Raw genomic sequence first — 23934 nt, 5'->3', positions numbered from 1 at the left:
CTGGCAAGTTCCTTAAGAAGAGAAGGCTGGAGTTACAAATTATAACAAATACAGTAAATATAACATATTTATTATATTTTACGTATATAACCCTGTTATATGTTGTGTAGTGTATGATATAATAAAGTGAAATACAATTATTAGAATATATAATGTCATAAATTTGGTAAATGACACCATATACAGTAAAAGTGGCCAAAAATCCAAGTCAGATATAATGCCTTCTTATTGGGTTACTGAAGCCTTATTGTTGGAATAAATACTTACCCCATGGTCATTGCAATCTCGGGAAGTATTGCACTGTTGAAAATCCACCAAAAATCTCGTTTCTTTGCACTGTGTTTCCAAACAAAACTGAAGCAAAGCAAGACAAAAATTGGCGGGGCGGGGAGGCAGTCAGACCATGAAATTGAAAGCATGAACAAAACACAAGACACTTCCAGAAAAAAAAATCAGAAATCATATTACCCATAATTGAGATTCAAATCTATGAGTATATAGTCAAGCAAAATGGTAATTGTTATACCTTGCTATGAAGCTTTGTGCCTACAGAATGTAAATCATACAAGGACTTCTGAGTCTTGTTTTCAAACCGTCTATCTTAAGAAGTCCTCTTAGAAATGTAAAGGGCATGTAAGGGGTAATGTTGCTTTTCATCACCCATGGAGGGAGGGTATGTGCTCTATAATGAATGAGAGCTTACAAACACCTCATCTTTGTGATCAGCTTTCATCGAAGGCAACTAGCACATAAAGTTTACATCAGAAACAGAGTTATTGCTGATATCAGGTTGTCTGTGGACCTTTAAAAGTGACCTGCAGAAGGGGCTATGGAAGAGTCTGGGAGCCAGGAGCTAGAAGATTCTTGGGATGGTATAGGCAGGGCTAAGAATGCCATTCTGGTGGGAATTTTAGAGTTCAAGATGCTGAGAGGAATGTGGGCAGTGGGGACCTGCTTCTGAGGTTTTAAAAGACTACAGGGACGATGATTAGGAACTTGGCTATAGGTCCTGATACTATTTTGCCAAATTTCCAGATGCATCCTGTCCATTTCTGAAAACTCAGTTGAAGCTAAATTCTAAAGTAACAGACTAATTTATTCTGTAGAAGGCATAGTGAAATAGGGACATTCAGGCTGTATGTTATGGTTACTGTTTACTACATCCTGGTTAAAGTTAGAGAGAACAGAAGGCAGAGTTGGCAAACATGCTGTTTGTCAGGGAAGGGAAAGATTTAATGGTGCAGGCAAAGGCAGCACAAGGGGAGCACTTCTGGGGGAACACCTCAGTTCCTAAAGATTAGCATCAAGTTGAAATCTCTTGCTCCAAACTGGCACAACAGGAAAGGTTTCCCAAGAGAAAGACTGCACTTATTCAAAATTTTGATGTTTTAAATTCAAGGTTATTGGAAAAGGAGAAAGCCCAAGCACAGAACATGTAAAGGAGGGTTCACCTCCAAGCAGCACTTCCTGAGGGTCAACACACAGAGTCCAGGAGAGCTGGTGTCCAAGAAGGTCAAGCTACATCTCAAATTGGCAGTAAAACTTGACAGCATTATCCACATGGCACTTTTTTGTGAGTTTAATGAGGGCAAGACTGAGGGAGCCAGAGACCTACTCCATAGACACAGAGACTAGGTAATGCCAGGCAATGTGAGGTGTGGTCACATTTATTATAAGGAGGCACGCAGAGGTTGCTGCATGATGCTCTAAAGGTAAAGTCCAAGTTGCAATTAGGACAGAACAAGTGTCCGGATGATGGAATATCAAATGAAGAAAGCTACAGGCGCAAATTGGAGCTAGCCAGAGAGAGAGAGAGAGAGAGAGAGAGAGAGAGAGAGAGAGAGAGAGAGAGAGAGAGATCTCCTGTGTGCTACAGGCAGCAGATCTGGGAAAGTCCTTTAAGTCCCATTTGTTTCCACCATGGATGACAGATGACCAATGCAGAGCAGGAAGATTTACTATTTGGTGGGGTTTTGTCTTGGTTCAATTCAGCATTTCCTTGCTATGCCCCTATAACTCACTTCTGGAATGGGATGTTCACACCATTGTAAGTTGGAAGCATGTAACTTTTTTTTTTTTTTGGTTCTTTTTTTCGGAGCTGGGGACCGAACCCAGGGCCTTGCGCTTCCTAGGGAAGCGCTCTACCACTGAGCTAAGTCCCCAACCCCCTAACTTTTTTTTTAATGATAATAGACTGACAGGTAAGAGCCTGCTTCTCTGAGGAGAGATTCAACGCTTTCATCTTTGAACAGCATTGGAACTGTAAAGACCTCAGAGACTTTAGAGATTGGACTGAAGGCATTTTGCATTTAAAAATGGTCATTGAATCTGGTTGCCACTTCCCTCTATTCTGTATCAGGAGATACCCATAGACATACAAGATGCTTACAGAACTCCAAATAGATTGGACCAGAAAAGAAACACCTCCCGTCACATAATTGTCAAAACACCAAACGCACAAAATAAAGAAAGAATATTAAAAGCAGTAAGGGAAAAAGGTCAAGTAACATATAAAGGCAGACCTATCAGAATCACACCAGACTTCTCGCCAGAAACTATGAAGGCCAGAAGATCCTGGACTGATGTCATACAGACCCTAAGAGAACACAAATGCCAGCCCAGGTTACTGTATCCTGCAAAACTCTCAATTAACATTGATGGAGAAACCAAGATATTCCATGACAAAACCAAATTTACACAATATCTTTCTACAAATCCAGCACTACAAAGGATAATAAATGGTAAAGCCCAACATAAGGAGGCAAGCTATACCCTAGAAGAAGCAAGAAACTAATCGTCTTGGCAACAAAACAAAGAGAATGAAAGCACACAAACATAACCTCACATCCAAATATGAATATAAAGGGAAACAATAATCACTATTCCTTAATATCTCTCAATATCAATGGCCTCAACTCCCCAATAAAAAGACATAGATTAACAAACTGGATACGCAACGAGGACCCTGCATTCTGCTGCCTACAGGAAACACACCTCAGAGACAAAGACAGACACTACCTCAGAGTGAAAGGCTGGAAAACAATTTCCAAGCAAATGGTCAGAAGAAGCAAGCTGGAGTAGCCATTCTAATATCAAATAAAATCAATTTCCAACTAAAAGTCATCAAAAAAGATAAGGAAGGACACTTCATATTCATCAAAGGAAAAATCCACCAAGATGAACTCTCAATCCTAAATATCTATGCCCCAAATACAAGGGCACCTACATATGTAAAAGAAACCTTACTAAAGCTCAAAACACACATTGCACCTCACACAATAATAGTGGGAGATTTCAACACCCCACTCTCATCAATGGACAGATCATGGAAACAGAAATTAAACAGTGATGTCGACAGACTAAGAGAAGTCATGAGCCAAATGGACTTAACGGATATTTATAGAACATTCTATCCTAAAGCAAAAGGATATACCTTCTTCTCAGCTCCTCATGGTACTTTCTCCAAAATTGACCATATAATTGGTCAAAAAACGGGCCTCAACAGGTACAGAAAGATAGAAATAATCCCATGCGTGCTATCGGACCACCACGGCCTAAAACTGGTCTTCAATAACAATAAGGGAAGAATGCCCACATATACATGGAAATTGAACAATGCTCTACTCAATGATAACCTGGTCAAGGAAGAAATAAAGAAAGAAATTAAAAACTTTTTAGAATTTAATGAAAATGAAGATACAACATACTCAAACTTATGGGACACAATGAAAGCTGTGCTAAGAGGAAAACTCATAGCGCTGAGTGCCTGCAGAAAGAAACAGGAAAGAGCATATGTCAGCAGCTTGACAGCACACCTAAAAGCTCTAGAACAAAAAGAAGCAAATACACCCAGGAGGAGTAGAAGGCAGGAAATAATCAAACTCAGAGCTGAAATCAACCAAGTAGAAACAAAAAGGACCATAGAAAGAATCAACAGAACCAAAAGTTGGTTCTTTGAGAAAATCAACAAGATAGATAAACCCTTAGCCAGACTAACGAGAGGACACAGAGAGTGCGTCCAAATTAACAAAATCAGAAAGGAAAAGGAAGACATAACTACAGATTCAGAGGAAATTCAAAAAATCATCAGATCTTACTATAAAAACCTATATTCAACAAAATTTGAAAATCTTCAGGAAATGGACAATTTCCTAGACAGATACCAGGTATCGAAGTTAAAACAGGAACAGATAAACCAGTTAAACAACCCCATAACTCCTAAGGAAATAGAAGCAGTCATTAAAGGTCTCCCAACCAAAAAGAGCCCAGGTCCAGACGGGTTTAGTGCAGAATTCTATCAAACCTTCATAGAAGACCTCATACCAATATTATCCAAACTATTCCACAAAATTGAAACAGATGGAGCCCTACCGAATTCCTTCTACGAAGCCACAATTACTCTTATACCTAAACCACACAAAGACACAACAAAGAAAGAGAACTTCAGACCAATTTCCCTTATGAATATCGACGCAAAAATACTCAATAAAATTCTGGCAAACCAAATTCAAGAGCACATCAAAACAATCATCCACCATGATCAAGTAGGCTTCATCCCAGGCATGCAGGGATGGTTTAATATACGGAAAACCATCAACGTGATCCATTATATAAACAAACTGAAAGAACAGAACCACATGATCATTTCATTAGATGCTGAGAAAGCATTTGACAAAATTCAACACCCCTTCATGATAAAAGTCCTGGAAAGAATAGGAATTCAAGGCCCATACCTAAACATAGTAAAAGCCATATACAGCAAACCAGTTGCTAACATTAAACTAAATGGAGAGAAACTTGACGCAATCCCACTAAAATCAGGGACTAGACAAGGCTGCCCACTCTCTCCCTACTTATTCAATATAGTTCTTGAAGTTCTAGCCAGAGCAATCAGACAGCAAAAGGAGATCAAAGGGATACAGATCGGAAAAGAAGAGGTCAAAATATCACTATTTGCAGATGACATGATAGTATATTTAAGTGATCCCAAAAGTTCCACCAGAGAACTACTAAAGCTGATAAACAACTTCAGCAAAGTGGCTGGGTATAAAATTAACTCAAATAAATCAGTTGCCTTCCTCTATACAAAAGAGAAACAAGCCGAGAAAGAAATTAGGGAAACGACACCCTTCATAATAGACCCAAATAATATAAAGTACCTCGGTGTGACTTTAACCAAGCAAGTAAAAGATCTGTACAATAAGAACTTCAAGACACTGAGGAAAGAAATTGAAGAAGACCTCAGAAGATGGAAAGATCTCCCATGCTCATGGATTGGCAGGATTAATATAGTAAAAATGGCCATTTTACCAAAAGCAATCTACAGATTCAATGCAATCCCCATCAAAATACCAATCCAATTCTTCAAAGAGTTAGACAGAACAATTTGCAAATTCATCTGGAATAACAAAAAACCCAGGATAGCTAAAGCTATCCTCAACAATAAAAGGACTTCAGGGGGAATCACTATCCCTGAACTCAAGCAGTATTACAGAGCAATAGTGATAAAAACTGCATGGTATTGGTACAGAGACAGACAGATAGACCAATGGAATAGAATTGAAGACCCAGAAATGAACCCACACACCTATGGTCACTTGATTTTTGACAAAGGAGCCAAAACCATCCAATGGAAAAAAGATAGCATTTTCAGCAAATGGTGCTGGTTCAACTGGAGGGCAACATGTAGAAGAATGCAGATCGATCCATGCTTATCACCCTGTACAAAGCTTAAGTCCAAGTGGATCAAGGACCTCCACATCAAACCAGACACACTCAAACTAATAGAAGAAAAACTAGGGAAGCATCTGGAACACATGGGCACTGGAAAAAATTTCCTGAACAAAACACCAATGGCTTATGCTCTAAGATCAAGAATCGACAAATGGGATCTCATAAAACTGCAAAGCTTCTGTAAGGCAAAGGACACTGTGGTTAGGACAAAACGGCAACCAACAGATTGGGAAAAGATCTTTACCAATCCTACAACAGATAGAGGCCTTATATCCAAAATATACAAAGAACTCAAGAAGTTAGACCGCAGGGAAACAAATAACCCTATTAAAAAATGGGGTTCAGAGCTAAACAAAGAATTCACAGCTGAGGAATGCCGAATGGCTGAGAAACACCTAAAGAAATGTTCAACATCTTTAGTCATAAGGGAAATGCAAATCAAAACAACCCTGAGATTTCACCTCACACCAGTGCGATTGGCTAAGATCAAAAACTCAGGTGACAGCAGATGCTGGAGAGGATGTGGAGAAAGAGGAACACTCGTCCATTGTTGGTGGGATTGCAGACTGGTAAAACCATTCTGGAAATCAGTCTGGAGGTTCCTCAGAAAATTGGACATTGAACTGCCTGAGGATCCAGCTATACCTCTCTTGGGCATATACCCAAAAGATTCCTCAACATATAAAAGAGACACGTGCTCCACTATGTTCATCGCAGCCTTATTTATAATAGCCAGAAAATGGAAAGAACCCAGATGCCCTTCAACAGAGGAATGGATACAGAAAATGTGGTACATCTACACAATGGAATATTACTCAGCTATCAAAAACAACGACTTTATGAAATTCGTAGGCAAATGGTTGGAACTGGAAAATATCATCCTGAGTGAGCTAACCCAATCACAGAAAGACATACATGGTATGCACTCATTGATAAGTGGCTATTAGCCCAAATGCTTGAATTACCCTAGATCCCTAGAACAAACGAAACTCAAGACAGATGATCAAAATGTGAATGCTTCACTCCTTCTTTAAATGAGGAAAAAGAATACCCTTGGCAGGGAATGGAGAGGCAAAGATTAAAACAGAGACTGAAGGAACACCCATTCAGAGCCTGCCCCACATGTGGCCCATACATATACAGCCACCCAATTAGACAAGATGGATGAAGCAAAGAAGTGCAGACCGACAGGAGCCGGATGTAGATCGCTCCTGAGAGACACAGCCAGAATACAGCAAATACAGAGGTGAATGCCAGCAGCAAACCACTGAACTGAGAATAGGTCCCCTATTGAAGGAATCAGAGAAAGAACTGGAAGAGCTTGAAGGGGCTCGAGACCCCAAAAGTACAACAATGCCAAGCAACCAGAGCTTCCAGGGACTAAGCCACTACCTAAAGACTATACATGGACTGACCCTGGACTCTGACCCCATAGGTAGCAATGAATATCCTAGTAAGAGCACCAGTGGAAGGGGAAGCCCTGGGTCCTGCTAAGACTGAACCCCCAGTGAACTAGTCTATGGGGGGAGGGCGGCAATGGGGGGAGGGTTGGGAGGGGAACACCCATAAGGAAGGGGAGGGGGGAGGGGGATGTTTGCCCGGAAAGCGGGAAAGGGAATAACAGTCGAAATGTATATAAGAAATACTCAAGTTAATAAAAAAAAAATAACAGTAAAAAAAATAAAATAAAATAAAATAAAATAAAATAAAAAGAATCCTGTAACAATGCACCAAAAACAGGATGCGTAAAAAAAAAAAAAGAACAACAATGTCAACCAACCAGAGCTTCCAGGGACTAAACCACTACCCATGGACTGACCCTGGGCTCCAACTGCATATGTAGCAGTGAATAGCCTTGTTGGGGCACCAGAGGAAGGGGAAACCCTTGATCCTGCCAAGGTTGGACCCACAGTGTCGGGAATTGTTGGGGGGGCGGTAATGGGAGGTGGAAGGGTAGGGAAAGGGGTTAGGGGCCTGATGGACCGGAAACCAGGAAAAGGAATAACATTCAAAATGTAAATAAGAAATATCCAATTTACTAAAAATGGAAAATAAACAAACAAATAAATAAATAGAATTAACAAAACTAAGAGTTGGTTCTTTGAGAAAATAAGATAAACCCTTACCTAAAATAACTAGAGGACACAGAGACAGTATCCTAATTAACAAAATCAAAAATGAAAAGGTAGACTTAACAACAGAAACAGGAGATTCAAAATAATATCAGATCCTACTACAAAAGCCTATATTCAACAATTCCAGAGCCAAATGGTTTTAGTGCAAAATTCTATCAGACATTCAAAGAAGATCTAATACCAATACTTCTCAAACTATTCCACAAAATAGAAGCAGAAGGAACACTACCTAATTTGTTCTATGAATTCAAGGTACACTGATACCTAAACCACACAAAGACTTAACAAAGGAAGAGAACTTCAGACCAGTTTCCCTTATGAATATTGATGAAAAATACTCAATTCACCATGATATGTAGGCTTCATCACACAGACGTAGGGATGGTTTAATATATGGAAATACATCAATGTAATCCACTACAAAAACTCAAAAAGAAAATCCCACATGATCATCTCATTAGATGCTGGAAAAGCCTTGGAAGAAATACAACACCCCTTCATGTTAAAAGTCAGTAATTGGAAGAATCAGGAATTCAAGGCCCGTGCCTAAACATAATAAAAGAAATATACAGCAAACCAATAGCCAACATCAAACTAAATGGAGAGAAACTTGAAGCAACCCCACTAAAATCAAGGACTAGACAAGGCTGCCCACTCTCTTCCTATTTATTCAATATAGTACTTGAAGTTCTAGCTAGAGAAATTAGACAATAAAAGGTCTAAGGGATGCAAATGGAAAGGAAGAAGTCAAGATATCACTATTTGTGGATGATATGACAGTATACATAAGCCATGGCAAAAAACATCTACCAGAGAATGCCTATACCTGATAAACAACTTCAGCAAAGTGGCTGGATTATAAAACTAACTCAAACAAATCAGTAGCCTTCCTCTACACAAAGAATAAAAGGGCTGAGAAAGAAATTATAGAAACAACACCCTTCACAATAGTCACACTATAAAATATCTTGTTGTGACTCTAACCAAGCAAGTGAAAGATCTGTATGATAAGAACTTCAAGCCTCTGAAGATAGAAATTGAAGAAGACCTCAGAAGATGGAAAGATTTCCTATGCTTATGCATTGGCAGGATTAATATTATAAAAGTGGCCATCTTGCCAAAAGCAATCTACAGATTCAATGCAATCCCCATCAAAATCCCAACACAATTCTTCAAAGACATGGAAAGAGCAATTCTCAAATTTATCTGGAATAACAAAAAACCCAGGATAGTGAAAACAACTCTCAACAATAAAATAACTTCCGGGGGAATCACCATCCCTGACCTCAAGCTCTACTGAAGAGAAATAATGGTAAAAACCACATGGTATTGGTACACAGACAGGCTGGTAGATCAATGAATAGAACTGAAGACCCAGAAATAAACCCACCTACCTACGGTCACTTGATCTTTGACAAAGAAGCTAAAACCATCCAGTGGCAAAAAGACTGCATTTTCAAAAATATGGTGCTGGTTCTACATGGTTCAGCATGTAGAAGAATGCAAATTGACCCATTCTTATCTCCTTGTACAGAGCTCAAGTCCAAGTGGACCAAGGACCTCCACATCAAACCAGATACACTCAAACTAATAGAAAAGAAAGTGGGAAAGAGCCTCAAACATATTGGCACAGGGAGAAATTTCTTGAACAGAACAGTAATGGCTCATGCTCTAAGAGCAACAATTGACAAATGGGACCTCATAAAATTGAAAAGCTTCTGTAAGGCAAAGGACACTGTCAATAGGACAAAACAGCAACCTATAGATTGGGAAAAGATCTTTACCAACCCTTCATTCAATAGAGAGCTAATATCTAATATAGACAAAGAACTCAAGAAGTTAAGACTTCAGAGAGCCAAATAATCCTATTTAAAATGGGGTACAGAGCTAAACAAAGAATTCTCAATTGAGGAATCCTGAATGGTTGAGAAGCACCTAAAGAAATGTTCAACATACATTCTTACTAGTAAGTGGATATTAGCCCAAAAACTCAGAATACCCACAATACAAGTCAGGCTACATGAAGCTTAACAAGAAGCAAGACCAAATTGTGAATGCTTTAATCCTACTTAGAAGGGAGAACACAAAATAATCACAGGTTATAGAGGGAGGATGGAACCTAGGAGAAAGATGGGGAGGGAAAAAAAAGGGAGTGAAGAACCAGGTATGGGAAGATACAGAAGTCAAGAGAGTCAAGAAAATAAATAAAAATATGTAGCAGTGGCTGATGGGAAATGGGGGGGGAACTACTAGAAAGTTCCAGATGCCAGGGAATCAAGAAGCTTCCAGGACCCAATAAGGATGACGTTAGCTGAAATACCAAACAGAGGTAAGACAGAACCTGAAGAGACCACCTCCAGTAAATAGTCACAGCCCCCAGGTGAAGGACGGGGCCACCCACCCATCTCAAGATTTTTAACCCAGAATTGTTCCTGTCTAAAGGAAATTCAGGGACAAAAATGTAGAGCAGAGACTGAAGGAAAGACCATCCAGAGACCACACCACCTTGGGATCCATCCCATCTGCAAACACCAGACCCTGACACTATTGTGGATGCCAAGAAGTGCTCCTAGACAGAAGCTTACCATGGCTGTCCTCTGAGAGCCTCTGCCAGCATCTGACTAAGACAGATGAAGTCAACCATCCATCCAACTGAGCCGGGAGACCCCAATGAAAGAGCTAGGAGAAGGACTGAAGGAGTTAAAGGGGTTTGCAACCCCATAGGAAGAACAACAATATCAACCAACCAGGCTCCCAGGGACTAAACCACCAATGAAAGAGTCACATGGAGGAACCCATGGCTCCAGCTACATAAGGAACGGGATTGCCTTATCTGGCATCAGTGGGAGGGGAGGTCCTGTGGCGGCTTAATGCCCCAGTATAGGGTAGTGCCAGAGGGGTGAGGAGGGAGTGGATGGTTGAGTGGGTAGGGGAGCACCCTCTTAGAGGCAAAGGATAGAGCGATAGGATGCAGGATTGTGAAGGGGGACAACATTTGAAAGGTGAATAATTAAAATTACCAATTAAAAAAATCTCAAAAGTAAAAACAAAAAAGTAGAAAGGATAGCAAACCAACCTAAAACTAGTAGGAATAAAGAATCAAAAGCTAGAGTATAGAGAAACAAAATAGAAACAATAAAGTCAATAAAAACCAAACATTGAGTTTCTTTTAAAAAGAGCAAACTTGACAAAGCCTTCAATTGCAAGTAATTAATATATATATATTTTTTTATTAACTTGAGTATTTCTTATATACATTTCAAGTGTTATTCCCTTTCCCAGTTTCCGGGCAAACATCCCCCTCCCCCCTCCCCTTCCTTATGGGTGTTCCCCTCCCAACCCTCCCCCCATTGCCGCCCTCCCCCCATAGTCTAGTTCACTGGGGGTTCAGTCTTAGCAGGACCCAGGGCTTCCCCTTCCACTGGTGCTCTTACTAGGATATTCATTGCTACCTATGGGGTCAGAGTCCAGGGTGTAATTAATATATTTTAACTGTTTAGTTCAAATAAGCAAAATCAGAAATGAAAAATCTGAACATTACTAACAATTATACAGAAATAAGAATGTGCTGACAGCCTTTTGCTAAACTGGATAATGTAGTAAGTAAGAATGGACCAACTTTTAGAAGCACAAATCATCAGCCTATGTATTAAAGGTTTAAGAGGCCAGCTGAAGAGTTCTGAGATGATGACCAAATCATAGAGCCTCTGCTTTCAAAATTAGATCAATCCTCCAAATCTTACTAAAAGTGGAAAGGATAGAACTGATTCCCTAACTGATTTTTGTGAGCTCAGTACTCACTTATTAACAAAGCCAAAACACAGACCAATATCCGTTGTTTAAAACACTGAGATAGGAAGGTGCTTAAAACTAACAAAACTCAAAAACAGCTCTTAGCAACATACTACAATTATGTAGCATAGTTTAATATAAGTTGTTTCTAAATACAAGGTGCTTTAACATATGGAGGGGGAGGAAATCTGCTCATCCAAGAGGGGGTGGAACCCCATTCGAGAAAAGACCTCCATGAGATTGGGCAGTTGGCAAGCCTGAAGTGCTTTTTCTCAATCGCTGACTGATAGGGAGGGGTCCAGCCCACTGAGGGCGGGGCCACCCCTGGGTTGGTGGTCCTGGGTTCTATAAGAAAGCGGACTGAGCAAGTCACGAGGAGCAAGCCAGTAAGCAGCACACCTCCATGGCCTCTGCATCACCTCCCACCTCTGGGTTCCTGCCTCACTTGAGTTCCTTTGATTATGAACTGTGGAAACACAAGTGGAACGACACCTTTCCTCTGCAAGTTTCTTTTGTCATGGTGTTTCATCATAGCAATAGAAAAAGCCAGCTAAGACATAAAGTGAAGTCTTTCAAATATTTGTCCTTGTTTTTATTTCTCCCTTTGACAGCTACCTACGTAATTCATCAGTCCATTTGTTGTCTTGATAATTTGGTGTTGTGCCATTTAACTTACAAAGTTCGAGTTTTGATGCTTTTAGCATTCCTTGGCATATTCCTGAAGAATTACAAGTCACGTAGCCATGAGACAACTTGGATCTTTGTATGTTGTGTCACTCTTCACAATGGTTACTGACTGTCTTAGTTAGTTTTCTTTTGCTATGATGAAGTACCAACCACGGTCAAGGCAACTTACAGAACTAAGGCTTTATTTGCTTGTTTAGGTGGTTGGTCGTTGGTTGGTCGTTGGTCGGTTGGTCTGTTTGGTTTTCGTTTTGGTTTTGGATTTGGTGTGGTTTGGGTTTTGGTTTTTGAACTCAACAATTGTAGGATAAGCGTCCATCACCATCATGGTGGGGAAGCATAGCAGTAGGCAGACATGGTAAATGAACAAAGCTGAGAGCCTACGTCTTACTTGACGAGCATGAAGCAGAGCAAGCGAACCTGAAAACAGCATCTTTCAACTCTCAGAGCCCACGATAAGTGACATATTTCCTACAGTAAGGTCATACTGCCTCAGGTTCCCCAGACACACGACTGAGAACCAAGTTTTCAGATGCCTGAGACTGTGGAAAGACATTACCTTCAAACCACCACATGAACCAGACATATGTCCAGCAGCAAGTGAAGGGGAGAAAATGTGGTAGATATACACATGGGATAGTTTATTCATTTATCAAGGACAATCAAAGTGTGGCATTTGCAGGAAAATGGTTAGAACTAAAAGTATCATCAGGGCAAGAGAAAGAAACCAAAAGAGTAACATCGTACAATTTCTCTCGTGTTCAGGGTCTAGATTTAAATTTACACAACATGCTTGTGTGTGTATGCCTGCCTACATGTACGTGTGTGCAGGTGCAAGCATGTGGTGGGGGAAATGAAAGTATAAAGAAAACTATAAAAGGAAAGAAAGAGATTGAAAGGTAAGGAGCATGAGAGCAAGGGAAGGTACTGGAATGAAATGCAGAAGGGGCGATCGTTTGGGAGAATACGGCAAAGGTATCCGTATACTTAGTCATTGCCTTATGCACCAAATAAAAGCCCATTAGACCCACCACCAATACTCTAAACCGGCAACACACCAAGTGTCTGAGCTAATGAGCCTCTCAAGGTATCACCTTTCACAACAGACTTAGTAGGTTCAACAACAGCCTCATTGTAAGTGGGACAATGAGTTAAAATTATATTTTCCCAACTAAGGTATACAAACGTGCAATGATCCCTGAAGAGAGGCACCACTGCACCAACCATCCATTGAACATGGACCAAGACAGCATTGCACGTCCACTGGGACACCTGCTATCAAAAGGCCAATAAGAGGAAAGGTTGTTAATGGCATAGAGAACCTGGAAACTGTTGTTGACTGGATTTGCTGGGACTAAGATACAAGACTGATAATTTGTAAATAGCATTCCTCCTTCTGTCTCTTGCTCCATCTCTCTTTTGCCTGCCCTCCTTTCTCTCCTTGAATATGGATACGGTATGACCAAATGCCTCATGATGCAATGAATGCCGTGGTGGGGTTTGTATAAGTATGTTGTTGTGATAGTCATGATGGATTGTAGCCCTTCAGACATTTTTAATCCCATGGCATTGTTTACAGTAACTAAAGCACCCAAGTAGCCAGGAGCTGATGACTAGATAAGCAATATGTGATATGTACATACAGTGGAACAGTATAGAGCCCTGAAAAGGATAGAAATGATAACTTCTATAGTGTGGAGGGTCCCTAAGGATCTCAGCTGGATGGAGTAAGTCAAGCAACAAACTGTGAATGGGTCCACTTCTGTACCATGTTTAGAGCAATCACAAGGGACCCCAGAAGCTGTTGGGGGTGGGGAGAGTGAAGAGTTGCCTGATAGGTAGAATTTCAGTTACATGAGATGAGAAGACCACGGTTTTAGGGGGTGGTTTTGGACACTGTGTTTTCAGATGCTGATTCCTATGCCCAGACATCTGGTCACAGTCCAGACCCTGACATAGTCAAGCATCTCAGGGCACAATGTTATATAAAAATTTTTTCCATCACCTCTGATAATGGTTAATAAAGAGTGATCAGTCTATTAATCGGATAGAAAAGGCTAGAGCAGGACTTTCGATTCCAGTCGTGGGGGTGCGGGGGGGGGGGTTCTAGAAAGATACAGAAGAGGAGAGAGGGGAGAGAGGGAGGTGTGGAGAGACCATTTGGATGGATGAGGAGAATTTGCCATGAGAGACTAGAACAGCCATGAGGATCAACACACATGGATCAGAGTGGACCAGGAAAAGACTCAGATGCTGGTAAAGGACCGCGTGGATGGGGAGTAGGCAACATAGAGGGTTAGACTAGATCAGAACCTGCCCAGATTAGTGTGTGCAGCCTTTTAACAAAAACGCCAGGCCTCTGTTTCATGTATTCAAGAGCTAAAATGCGCTAGGTGGGATGTTACTTGGGAGCAGAAGGGGTGAAGGACCACCACCACCCACACACACACACACCCGGCCTCCCACAAGTGACTTTTACACTACAGAGATACACAGTGGTATACCGGCTGTTCAACACAAGAGAGCGGACTTGGTAGAGCTGGATTACTCAGCTCTGGGTGATTAAGATGGGAGCCTTTGTTATGAGCATTTTACCGCAGTGAAGAAATTGTGGGAAATGTAGTGCTTAATGCAGCGTCAAAATGAACCTGAAGAGAATAATAATAATAATAATAATAATAATAATAATAATAATAATAATTTGAAATCAACATAAAGAAACTCAAATTACCATATCAGGACCACAGATTGTGCCGTCTTTTACAAATGTTTCGTCTCTTTCTGACATATCGGAATATGTTGACAATGTTGTCTTAAGTGGCCTCCCTCCTTTATACAGAGAGATGCATAAATCGTCTCGGATTTGTCCATAAGCCGCAGACATATTGTCTTTCATGAGCAGCCTCTTGAATGGCCAGGTACAGACCAACTTCCCACAGAGAGAATTTCTGGAAGCATAAGGGCAAAGTTCTCTTAGTGCTTACTTAAATAAGTAGCGTTGGCAGCTTGTAAGACAATTCTAGCAGCTAGAGGGGCCACATTAGGGAAATCAGCGACTATTGTTCCCCCTTCCCTAAACTTTTGATTTCTGCCTTATCTCCCTATGCGATGTGAAAATAAAATTTACAGTTCTTTAACATGATATGCTCTACATTAAAAAATAATAGTGTCTTCTTAATTTAAATCCAGGCGGAACATAAAACTCCATAAAAACTTAGCACAACTTAGAATCCACTCTTTTCTTGAATGAGGCAATGTAGGACTAGAGTGGAAATTGGTAATCATGACACACTGACAGCTCTTTTAGGTCATGTTTTAGCTACTGAAATTTGGGCAAATTACCAGTAACCTATGGTGGGTTTGGTGGGTTTTTTGTTGTTAATGCTGCTGTTGTTTTTGTAAGTAAAGCAAAATAATTCTTATTACATTTTGTGAGGCACATCATGTTTACACGTATGTATTTATATGCAATCTAACATGGTGTCTGTTTCAGCATCGCCATCTCTGGAAGCTGTTTCCAAGGTCACTGTCCTTTGACATTGTGGGCACTGAACAAATGTCCCCATAGCAAGGGACAACGGTGACGACCATTAGGTGAGACCGTGTGACAAAGGAAACTTGGCCAAGGACTATTCCACTGTCACTCACTCAGAATACATTTTAGGTTTTGAGAATCTGTATTCTAAACCTAAGTATGATTTTCTAAATACGTACTCGAAACTACAAAACTTTCTAATACAGTTGCCAAATCTATCGTTTCTGGAATTGAACTCTTCATAGCATGCGAAGGAAGCTCCTCTCACATCTGAAAATAAAGACAAAAAGAATTAAAATGGATCAAGTGTTCAGATCACACTGTGGAACTGACAGGGTCAGACTGGGAACCATACTGTGATCCCTTAGGATCAAAACCTTGTTGGTACTGGGATATTTACAAAGAGATATCTGGGTTCTAACCCAGCCTAGTACTGATCAAGAAGAAAGGAGGAAGAAAGGAAGGAAGGGAGAGAGGGAAGGAGGGAGGGAGGGAGGTTTAGATGTTTCACATTGTCGGAGAGAGGAGCAAACGTGATCCTCTCTATTCCTTTTAAATTGTTTTCTTTCCTAGTTCTTTATTTACTGGGAAAAATACAGTTCATTCTTTAGCACAGAGCGGAGTACCCAGGGTACCACCCTCCTTGCTAGAGCCCCTGTGCCTTAACACCCTGATGAGCATAAAAGGGGTGTTGTATTTTTAAAGTAGAAAGGACATGGCCAGTCATCTACAGCGACCAACACATCCATGGACAGAGGTTGGGGATGGGGTGAGGGGAGGGTGTGAGTCATGGCTAGTCTGAAAGAAATAGCAAAAATTCAACTACCTTTACCAGCTGTCCCTGTCCCTTGGACTTGGAGGTTTGCAAATGGGTGGTATTGTTTATGTCAGTCATTTGGTATAAGAACTCAGATCGCTTGCCTTCAATTGCTATTCATTGACAAAAGACCTCTTCACCTACAGGAACTGATCTCAGATGTCACCTCCAGTGGGGCATAATTCCTATGTGTAGATACATGTGTGACGGGACTATACAACTGTCAGTAATTCTTTACTTGAAAGGAGCCCCGTTGGAAAAAAAAAAAAAACACAACAGCAATGAGTGTGTTAAGCCTGTCTTAATTTAACCAATACTAAAACTAATTTAGCCCTGGACAAGGATTGGATGGCACAAGATTTAAAGGGATAGTCAAAAATTCGATAAACAAGATAAATAACATCTTCATGCAATTTCGTTTTTTTAGAAAAGCTGACAGCAATCCTCCTGTGTCATCTTCCTACATATACTGGGATGATGAGTGTAAGCCACTACACTGATTACATATTCTTTTAAAAATCAACATTAACGGCAGACACGCCTGGGAAACCAGAAGAGTCTACACTCGGCCCACATCTCTGACACCAGAGGAAAACACCAAATGCCATCTGGAACCCTGGTGCACAGAAGCTCCCAGAAAGGGCTGTGCAGATCTTCCTGGTTGCTGCCGCCGCGGAGAGCTCATAAGCAACACCCCACGAGCAAACTTGAGCCTTGGGACCACAGGTAAGACAAACCTTCCAGCTCCAAGTGACCTGCCTGGTGAACTCAAGACACAGGCCCACAGGAACAGCTGAAGACCTGTAGAGAGGAAAAACTACAAGCCCGAAATCAGAACACTCAGTCCCCATAACTGGCTGAAAGAAAACAGGAAAACAGGTCTACAGTACTCCTGACACACAGGCTTATAGGACAGTCTAGCCATTGTCAGAAATAGCAGAACAAAGTAACACTAGAGATAATCTGATGGCGAGAGGCAAGTGCAGGAACCCAAGCAACAGAAACCAAGACTACATGGCATCATCGGAGCCCAATTCTCCCACCAAAGCAAACACGGAATATCCAAACACACCAGGAAAGCAAGATCTAGTTTCAAAATCATATTTGATCATGATGCTGGAGGACTTCAAGAAAGACATGAAGAACTCCCTTAGAGAAACACAGGAAAACATAAATAAACAAATAGAAGCCTTCAGAGAGGAATCACAAAAATCCCTGAAAGAAATCCAGGAAAACATAAATAAACAAGTAGAAGCCCATAGAGAGGAGTCACAAAAATCCCTGAAAGAATTCCAGGAAAACATAAATAAACAAGTAGAAGCCCATAGAGAGGAGTCACAAAAATCCCTGAAAGAATTCCAGGAAAACACAATCAAACAATTGAAGGAATTAAAAATGGAAATAGAAGCAATCAAGAAAGAACACATGGAAACAACCCTGGATATAGAAAACCAAAGGAAGACACAAGGAGCCGTAGATACAAGCATCACCAACAGAATACAACAGATAGAAGAGAGAATCTCAGGAGCAGAAGATTCTATAGAAATCATCGACTCAACAGTCAAAGATAATGTAAAGCAGAAAAAGCTACTGGTCCAAAACATACAGGAAATCCAGGACTCAATGAGAAGATCAAACCTAAGGATAATAGGTATAGAAGAGAGTGAAGACTCCCAGCTCAAAGGACCAGTAAATATCTTCAACAAAATCATAGAAGAAAACTTCCCTAACCTAAAAAAAGAGATACCCATAGGCATACAAGAAGCCTACAGAACTCCAAATAGATTGGACCAGAAAAGAAACACCTCCCGACACATAATAGTCAAAACACCAAATGCACAAAATAAAGAAAGAATATTAAAAGCAGTAAGGGAAAAAGGTCAAGTAACATATAAAGGCAGACCTATCAGAATCACACCAGACTTTTCGCCAGAGACTATGAAAGCCAGAAGATCCTGGACAGATGTCATACAGACCCTAAAAGAACACTAAGGCCAGCCCAGGTTACTGTATCCTGCAAAATTCTCAATTAACATAGATGGAGAAACCAAGATATTCCATGACAAAACCAAATTTACACAATATCTTTCTACAAATCCAGCACTACAAAGGATAATAAATGGTAAAGCCCAACATAAGGAGGCAAGCTACACCCTAGAAAAAGCAAGAAACTAATCATCTTGGCAACAAAACAAAGAGAGTGAAAGCACACAAACATAACCTCACATCCAAATATGAATATAACAGGAAGCAATAATCACTATTTCTTAATATCTCTCAACATCAATGGCCTCAACTCCCCAATAAAAAGACATAGATTAACAAACTGGTTACACAACGAGGACCCTGCATTCTGCTGCCTACAGGAAACACACCTCAGAGACAAAGACAGACACTACCTCAGAGTGAAAGGCTGGAAAACAACTTTCCAAGCAAATGGTCGGAAGAAGCAAGCTGGAGTAGCCAATCTAATATCAAATAGAATCAATTTTCAACTAAAATTCATCAAAAAAGATAAGGAAGGACACTTCATATGCATCAAAGGAAAAATCCACCAAGATGAACTCTCAATCCTAAATATCTATGCCCCAAATACAAGGGTACCTACATATGTAAAAGAAACCTTACTAAAGCTCAAAGCACACATTGCACCTCACACAATAATAGTAGGAGATTTCAACACCCCACTCTCATCAATGGACAGATCATGGAAACAGAAATTAAACAGAGACGTAGACAGACTAAGAGAAGTCATGAACCAAATGGACTTAACAGATATTTATAGAACATTCTATCCTAAAGCAAAAGGATATACCTTCTTCTCAGCTCCTCATGGTACTTTCTCCAAAATTGACCATATAATTGGTCAAAAAACGGGCCTCAACAGGTACAGAAAGATAGAAATAATCCCATGCGTGCTATCGGACCACCACGGCCTAAAACTGGTCTTCAATAACAATAAGGGAAGAATGCCCACATATACATGGAAATTGAACAATGCTCTACTCAATGATAACCTGGTCAAGGAAGAAATAAAGAAAGAAATTAAAAACTTTTTAGAATTTAATGAAAATGAAGATACAACATACTCAAACTTATGGGACACAATGAAAGCTGTGCTAAGAGGAAAACTCATAGCGCTGAGTGCCTGCAGAAAGAAACAGGAAAGAGCATATGTCAGCAGCTTGACAGCACACCTAAAAGCTCTAGAACAAAAAGAAGCAAATACACCCAGGAGGCAGGAAATAATCAAAATCAGAGCTGAAATCAGCCAGGTAGAAACAAAAAGAACCATAGAAAGAATCAACAGAACCAAAAGTTGGTTCTTTGAGAAAATTAACAAGATAGATAAACCCTTAGCCAGACTAACGAGAGGACACAGAGAGTGTGTCCAAATTAACAAAATCAGAAATGAAAAGGGAGACATAACTACAGATTCAGAGGAAATTCAAAAAATCATCAGATCTTACTATAAAAGCCTATATTCAACAAAACTTCAAAGTCTGCAGGAAATGGACAATTTCCTAGACAGATACCAGGTACCGAAGTTAAATCAGGAACAGATAAACCAGTTAAACAACCCCATAACTCCTAAGGAAATAGAAGCAGTCATTAAAGGTCTCCCACCCAAAAAGAGCCCTTGTCCAGACGGGTTTAGTGCAGAATTCTATCAAACCTTCATAGAAGACCTCATACCAATATTATCCAAACTATTCCACAAAATTGAAACAGATGGAGCCCTACCGAATTCCTTCTATGAAGCCACAATTACTCTTATACCTAAACCACACAAAGACACAACAAAGAAAGAGAACTTCAGACCAATTTCCCTTATGAATATCGATGCAAAAATACTCAATAAAATTCTGGGAAACCGAATCCAAGAGCACATCATAACAATCATCCACCATGATCAAGTAGGCTTCATCCCAGGCATGCAGGGATGGTTTAATATACAGAAAACCATCAACGTGATCCATTATATAAACAAACTGAAAGAACAAAACCACATGATTATTTCATTAGATGCTGAGAAAGCATTTGACAAAATTCAACACCCCTTCATGATAAAAGTCCTGGAAAGAATAGGAATTCAAGGCCCATACCTAAACATAGTAAAAGCCATATACAGCAAACCAGTTGCTAACATTAAACTAAATGGAGAGAAACTTGAAGCAATCCCACTAAAATCAGGGACTAAACAAGGCTGCCCACTCTCTCCCTACTTATTCAATATAGTTCTTGAAGCTCTAGCCAGAAAAGGAAATCAAGGGGATACAGATTGGTAAAGAAGAAGTCAAAATATCACTATTTGCATGATAGTATATGATAGTATATTTAAGTGATCCCAAAAGTTCCACCAGAGAACTACTAAAGCTGATAAACAACTTCAGCAAAGTGGCTGGGTATAAAATTAACTCAAATAAATCAGTAGCCTTCCTCTACACAAAAGAGAAACAAGCCGAGAAAGAAATTAGGGAAACCACACCCTTCATAATAGACCCAAACAATATAAAGTACCTCGGTGTGACTTTAAACAAGCAAGTAAAAGATCTGTACAATAAGAACTTCAAGACTCTGAAGAAAGAAATTGAAGATGACCTCAGAAGATGGAAAGATCTCCTATGCTCATGGATTGGCAGGATTAACATAGTAAAAATGGCCATTTTACCAAAAGCGATCTACAGATTCAATGCAATCCCCATCAAAATACCAATCCAATTCTTCAAAGAGTTAGACAGAACAATTTGCAAATTCATCTGGAATAACAAAAAACCCAGGATAGCTAAAACTATCCTCAGCAATAAAAGGACTTCAGGGGGAATCACTATCCCTGAACTCAAGCAGTATTACAGAGCAATAGTGATAAAAACTGCATGGTATTGGTACAGAGACAGACAGATAGACCAATGGAACAGAATTGAAGACCCAGAAATGAACCCACACACCTATGGGCACCTGATTTTTGACAAAGGAGCCAAAACCATTCAATGGAAAAAAGATAGCATTTTCAGCAAATGGTGCTGGTTCAACTGGAGGGCAACATGTAAATCGATCCATGCTTATCACCCTGTACAAAGCTTAAGTCCAAGTGGATCAAGGACCTCCACATCAAACCAGATACACTCAAACTAATAGAAGAAAATCTAGGGCCGCATCTCAAACACATGGGCATTGGAAAAAATTCCTGAACAAAACACCAATGGCTTATGCTCTAAGATCAAGAATTGACAAATGGGATCTCATAAAACTGCAAAGCTTCTATAAGGCAAAGGACACTGTGGTTAGGACAAAACGGCAACCAACAGACTGGGAAAAGATCTTTACCAATCCTACAACAGATAGAGGCCTTATATCCAAAATATACAAAGAACTCAAGAAGTTAGACCGCAGGGAGTCAAATAACCCTATTAAAAAATGGGGTTCAGAACTAAACAAAGAATTCACAGCTGAGGAATGCCGAATGGCTGAGAAACACCTAAAGAAATGTTCAACATCTTTAGTCATAAGGGAAATGCAAATCAAAACAACCCTGAGATTTCACCTCACACCAGTGAGAATGGCTAAGATCAAAAACTTAGGTGACAACAAATGCTGGCGAGGATGTGGAGAAAGAGGAACACTCCTCCATTGTTGGTGGGATTGCAGACTGGTAAAACCATTCTGGAAATCAGTCTGGAGGTTCCTCAGAAAATTGGACATTGAACTACCTGAGGACCCAGCTATACCTCTCTTGGGCATATACCCACAAGATGCCCCAACATATAAAAAAGACATGTGCTCCACTATGTTCATAGCAGCCTTATTTATAATAGCCAGAAGCTGGAAAGAACCCAGATGCCCTTCAATAGAGGAATGGATACAGAAAATGTGGTACATCTACACAATGGAATATTACTCAGCTATCAAAAACAATGCCTTTATGAAATTCATAGGCAAATGGTTGGAACTGGAAAATATCATCCTGAGTGAGGTAACCCAATCACAGAAAAACACACATGGTATGCACTCATTGATAAGTGGCTATTAGCCCAAATGCTTAATTACCCTAGATGCATAGAACACATGAAACTCAAGACGGATGATCAAAATGTGAATGCTTCACTCCTTCTTTAAATGGGGGAACAAGAATACCCTTGGCAGGGAATAGAGAAGCAAAGATTAAAACAGAGACAGAAGGAACACCCATTCAGAGCCTGCCCCACATGTGGCCCATGCATATACAGCCATCCAATTAGACAAGATGGATGAAGCAAAGAAGTACAGGCCGACAGGAGCCGGATTTAGATCTCTCCTGAGAGACACAGCCAGAATACAGCAAATACAGAGGCGAATGCCAGCAGCAAACCACTGAACTGAGAATAGAACCCCATTGAAGGAATCAGAGAAAGAACTGGAAGAGCTTGAAGGGGCTCGAGACCCCTTATGAACAACAATGCGAAGCAACTAGAGCTTCCAGGGACTAAGCCACTACCTAAAGACTATACATGGACTGACCCTGGACTCTGACCTCATAGGTAGCAATGAATAGCCTAGTAAGAGCACCAGTGGAAGGGGAAGCCCTGGGTCCTGCTAAGACTGAACCCCCAGTGAACGTGATTGTTGGGGGGAGGACGGCAATGGGGAGGGTGGGGAGGGGAACACCCATAAAGAAGGGAAGGGGGAGGGATTAGGGGGATGTTTGCCCGGAAACCGGGAAAGGGAATAACATTCGAAATGTAAATAAGAAATACTCCGGTCCCCAGCTCCGAAAAAAAGAACCAAAAAAAAAAAAAAAAAAAAAAAGAAATACTCAAGTTAATAAAAAAAAATCAACATTAACACAAGAAGCATTTATTGGGAATGACTCGCTGAGATTTTTAGAGGGAAGCGGCATATTGGCTTCATGGCAGTGAGAACTGCCCTGTGGAGACTCTCTGGCCTGGATACCCCGTCACCACAGCCCTGAATCAGAAGACTCAGAGCAGTCGAACACAGAATGTTCTGATAACAGTGGTTCCTAACCTTCCTAATTCTGCAGCCTTTTCATTCACTTCCTCATGTTGTGGTGATCCCCAACCACAAAGTTGCTTTTGTTGCTATTTCATATCTGTAAATTTTTGCTGCTGTTATGAATTGTAATGCAGAGATATCCGTGCTTTCCGGTGGTCTTAGGTGACCCACGTGACAGAGGTGTCTTGATCCACAGGTTGAGATCCACTTCTCAGCCTTTTGGCTAAGATCAAGGGTGAGATCCA

At 40.4% G+C, this 23934-nt stretch overlaps 2 protein-coding genes across 9 annotated transcripts in view; both read right to left on the bottom strand.

Annotated features, from left to right (window-relative positions):
* Positions 1-23934, bottom strand: part of Erich1 (glutamate-rich 1) — a gene marked incomplete at its 5' end in the record, with an annotated part of 52793804 nt that overhangs the window by 8343342 nt on the left and 44426528 nt on the right.
* Positions 1-23934, bottom strand: part of Adam5 (ADAM metallopeptidase domain 5) — a 76023-nt gene that overhangs the window by 27379 nt on the left and 24710 nt on the right. For all 9 annotated transcript variants that reach the window (NM_001436617.1, NM_001436613.1, XM_087588983.1 and 6 more), the window contains 3 exons: positions 16059-16149; positions 15076-15292; positions 268-354 (listed from right to left, as the gene is read on the bottom strand). In NM_001436617.1, the coding sequence (NP_001423546.1) occupies positions 268-354; positions 15076-15292; positions 16059-16149 (395 nt within the window). The remainder of the gene's footprint in view (positions 1-267; positions 355-15075; positions 15293-16058; positions 16150-23934) is intronic.

Source organism: Rattus norvegicus, chromosome 16 (assembly GCF_021556685.1).
Source record: "Rattus norvegicus strain SHRSP/BbbUtx chromosome 16, alternate assembly SHRSP_T2T, whole genome shotgun sequence".
NCBI lineage: Eukaryota > Metazoa > Chordata > Mammalia > Rodentia > Muridae > Rattus > Rattus norvegicus.
Note: the sequence above shows the minus strand (reverse complement) of the source record. Positions and strands in the feature narration are given on the sequence as shown.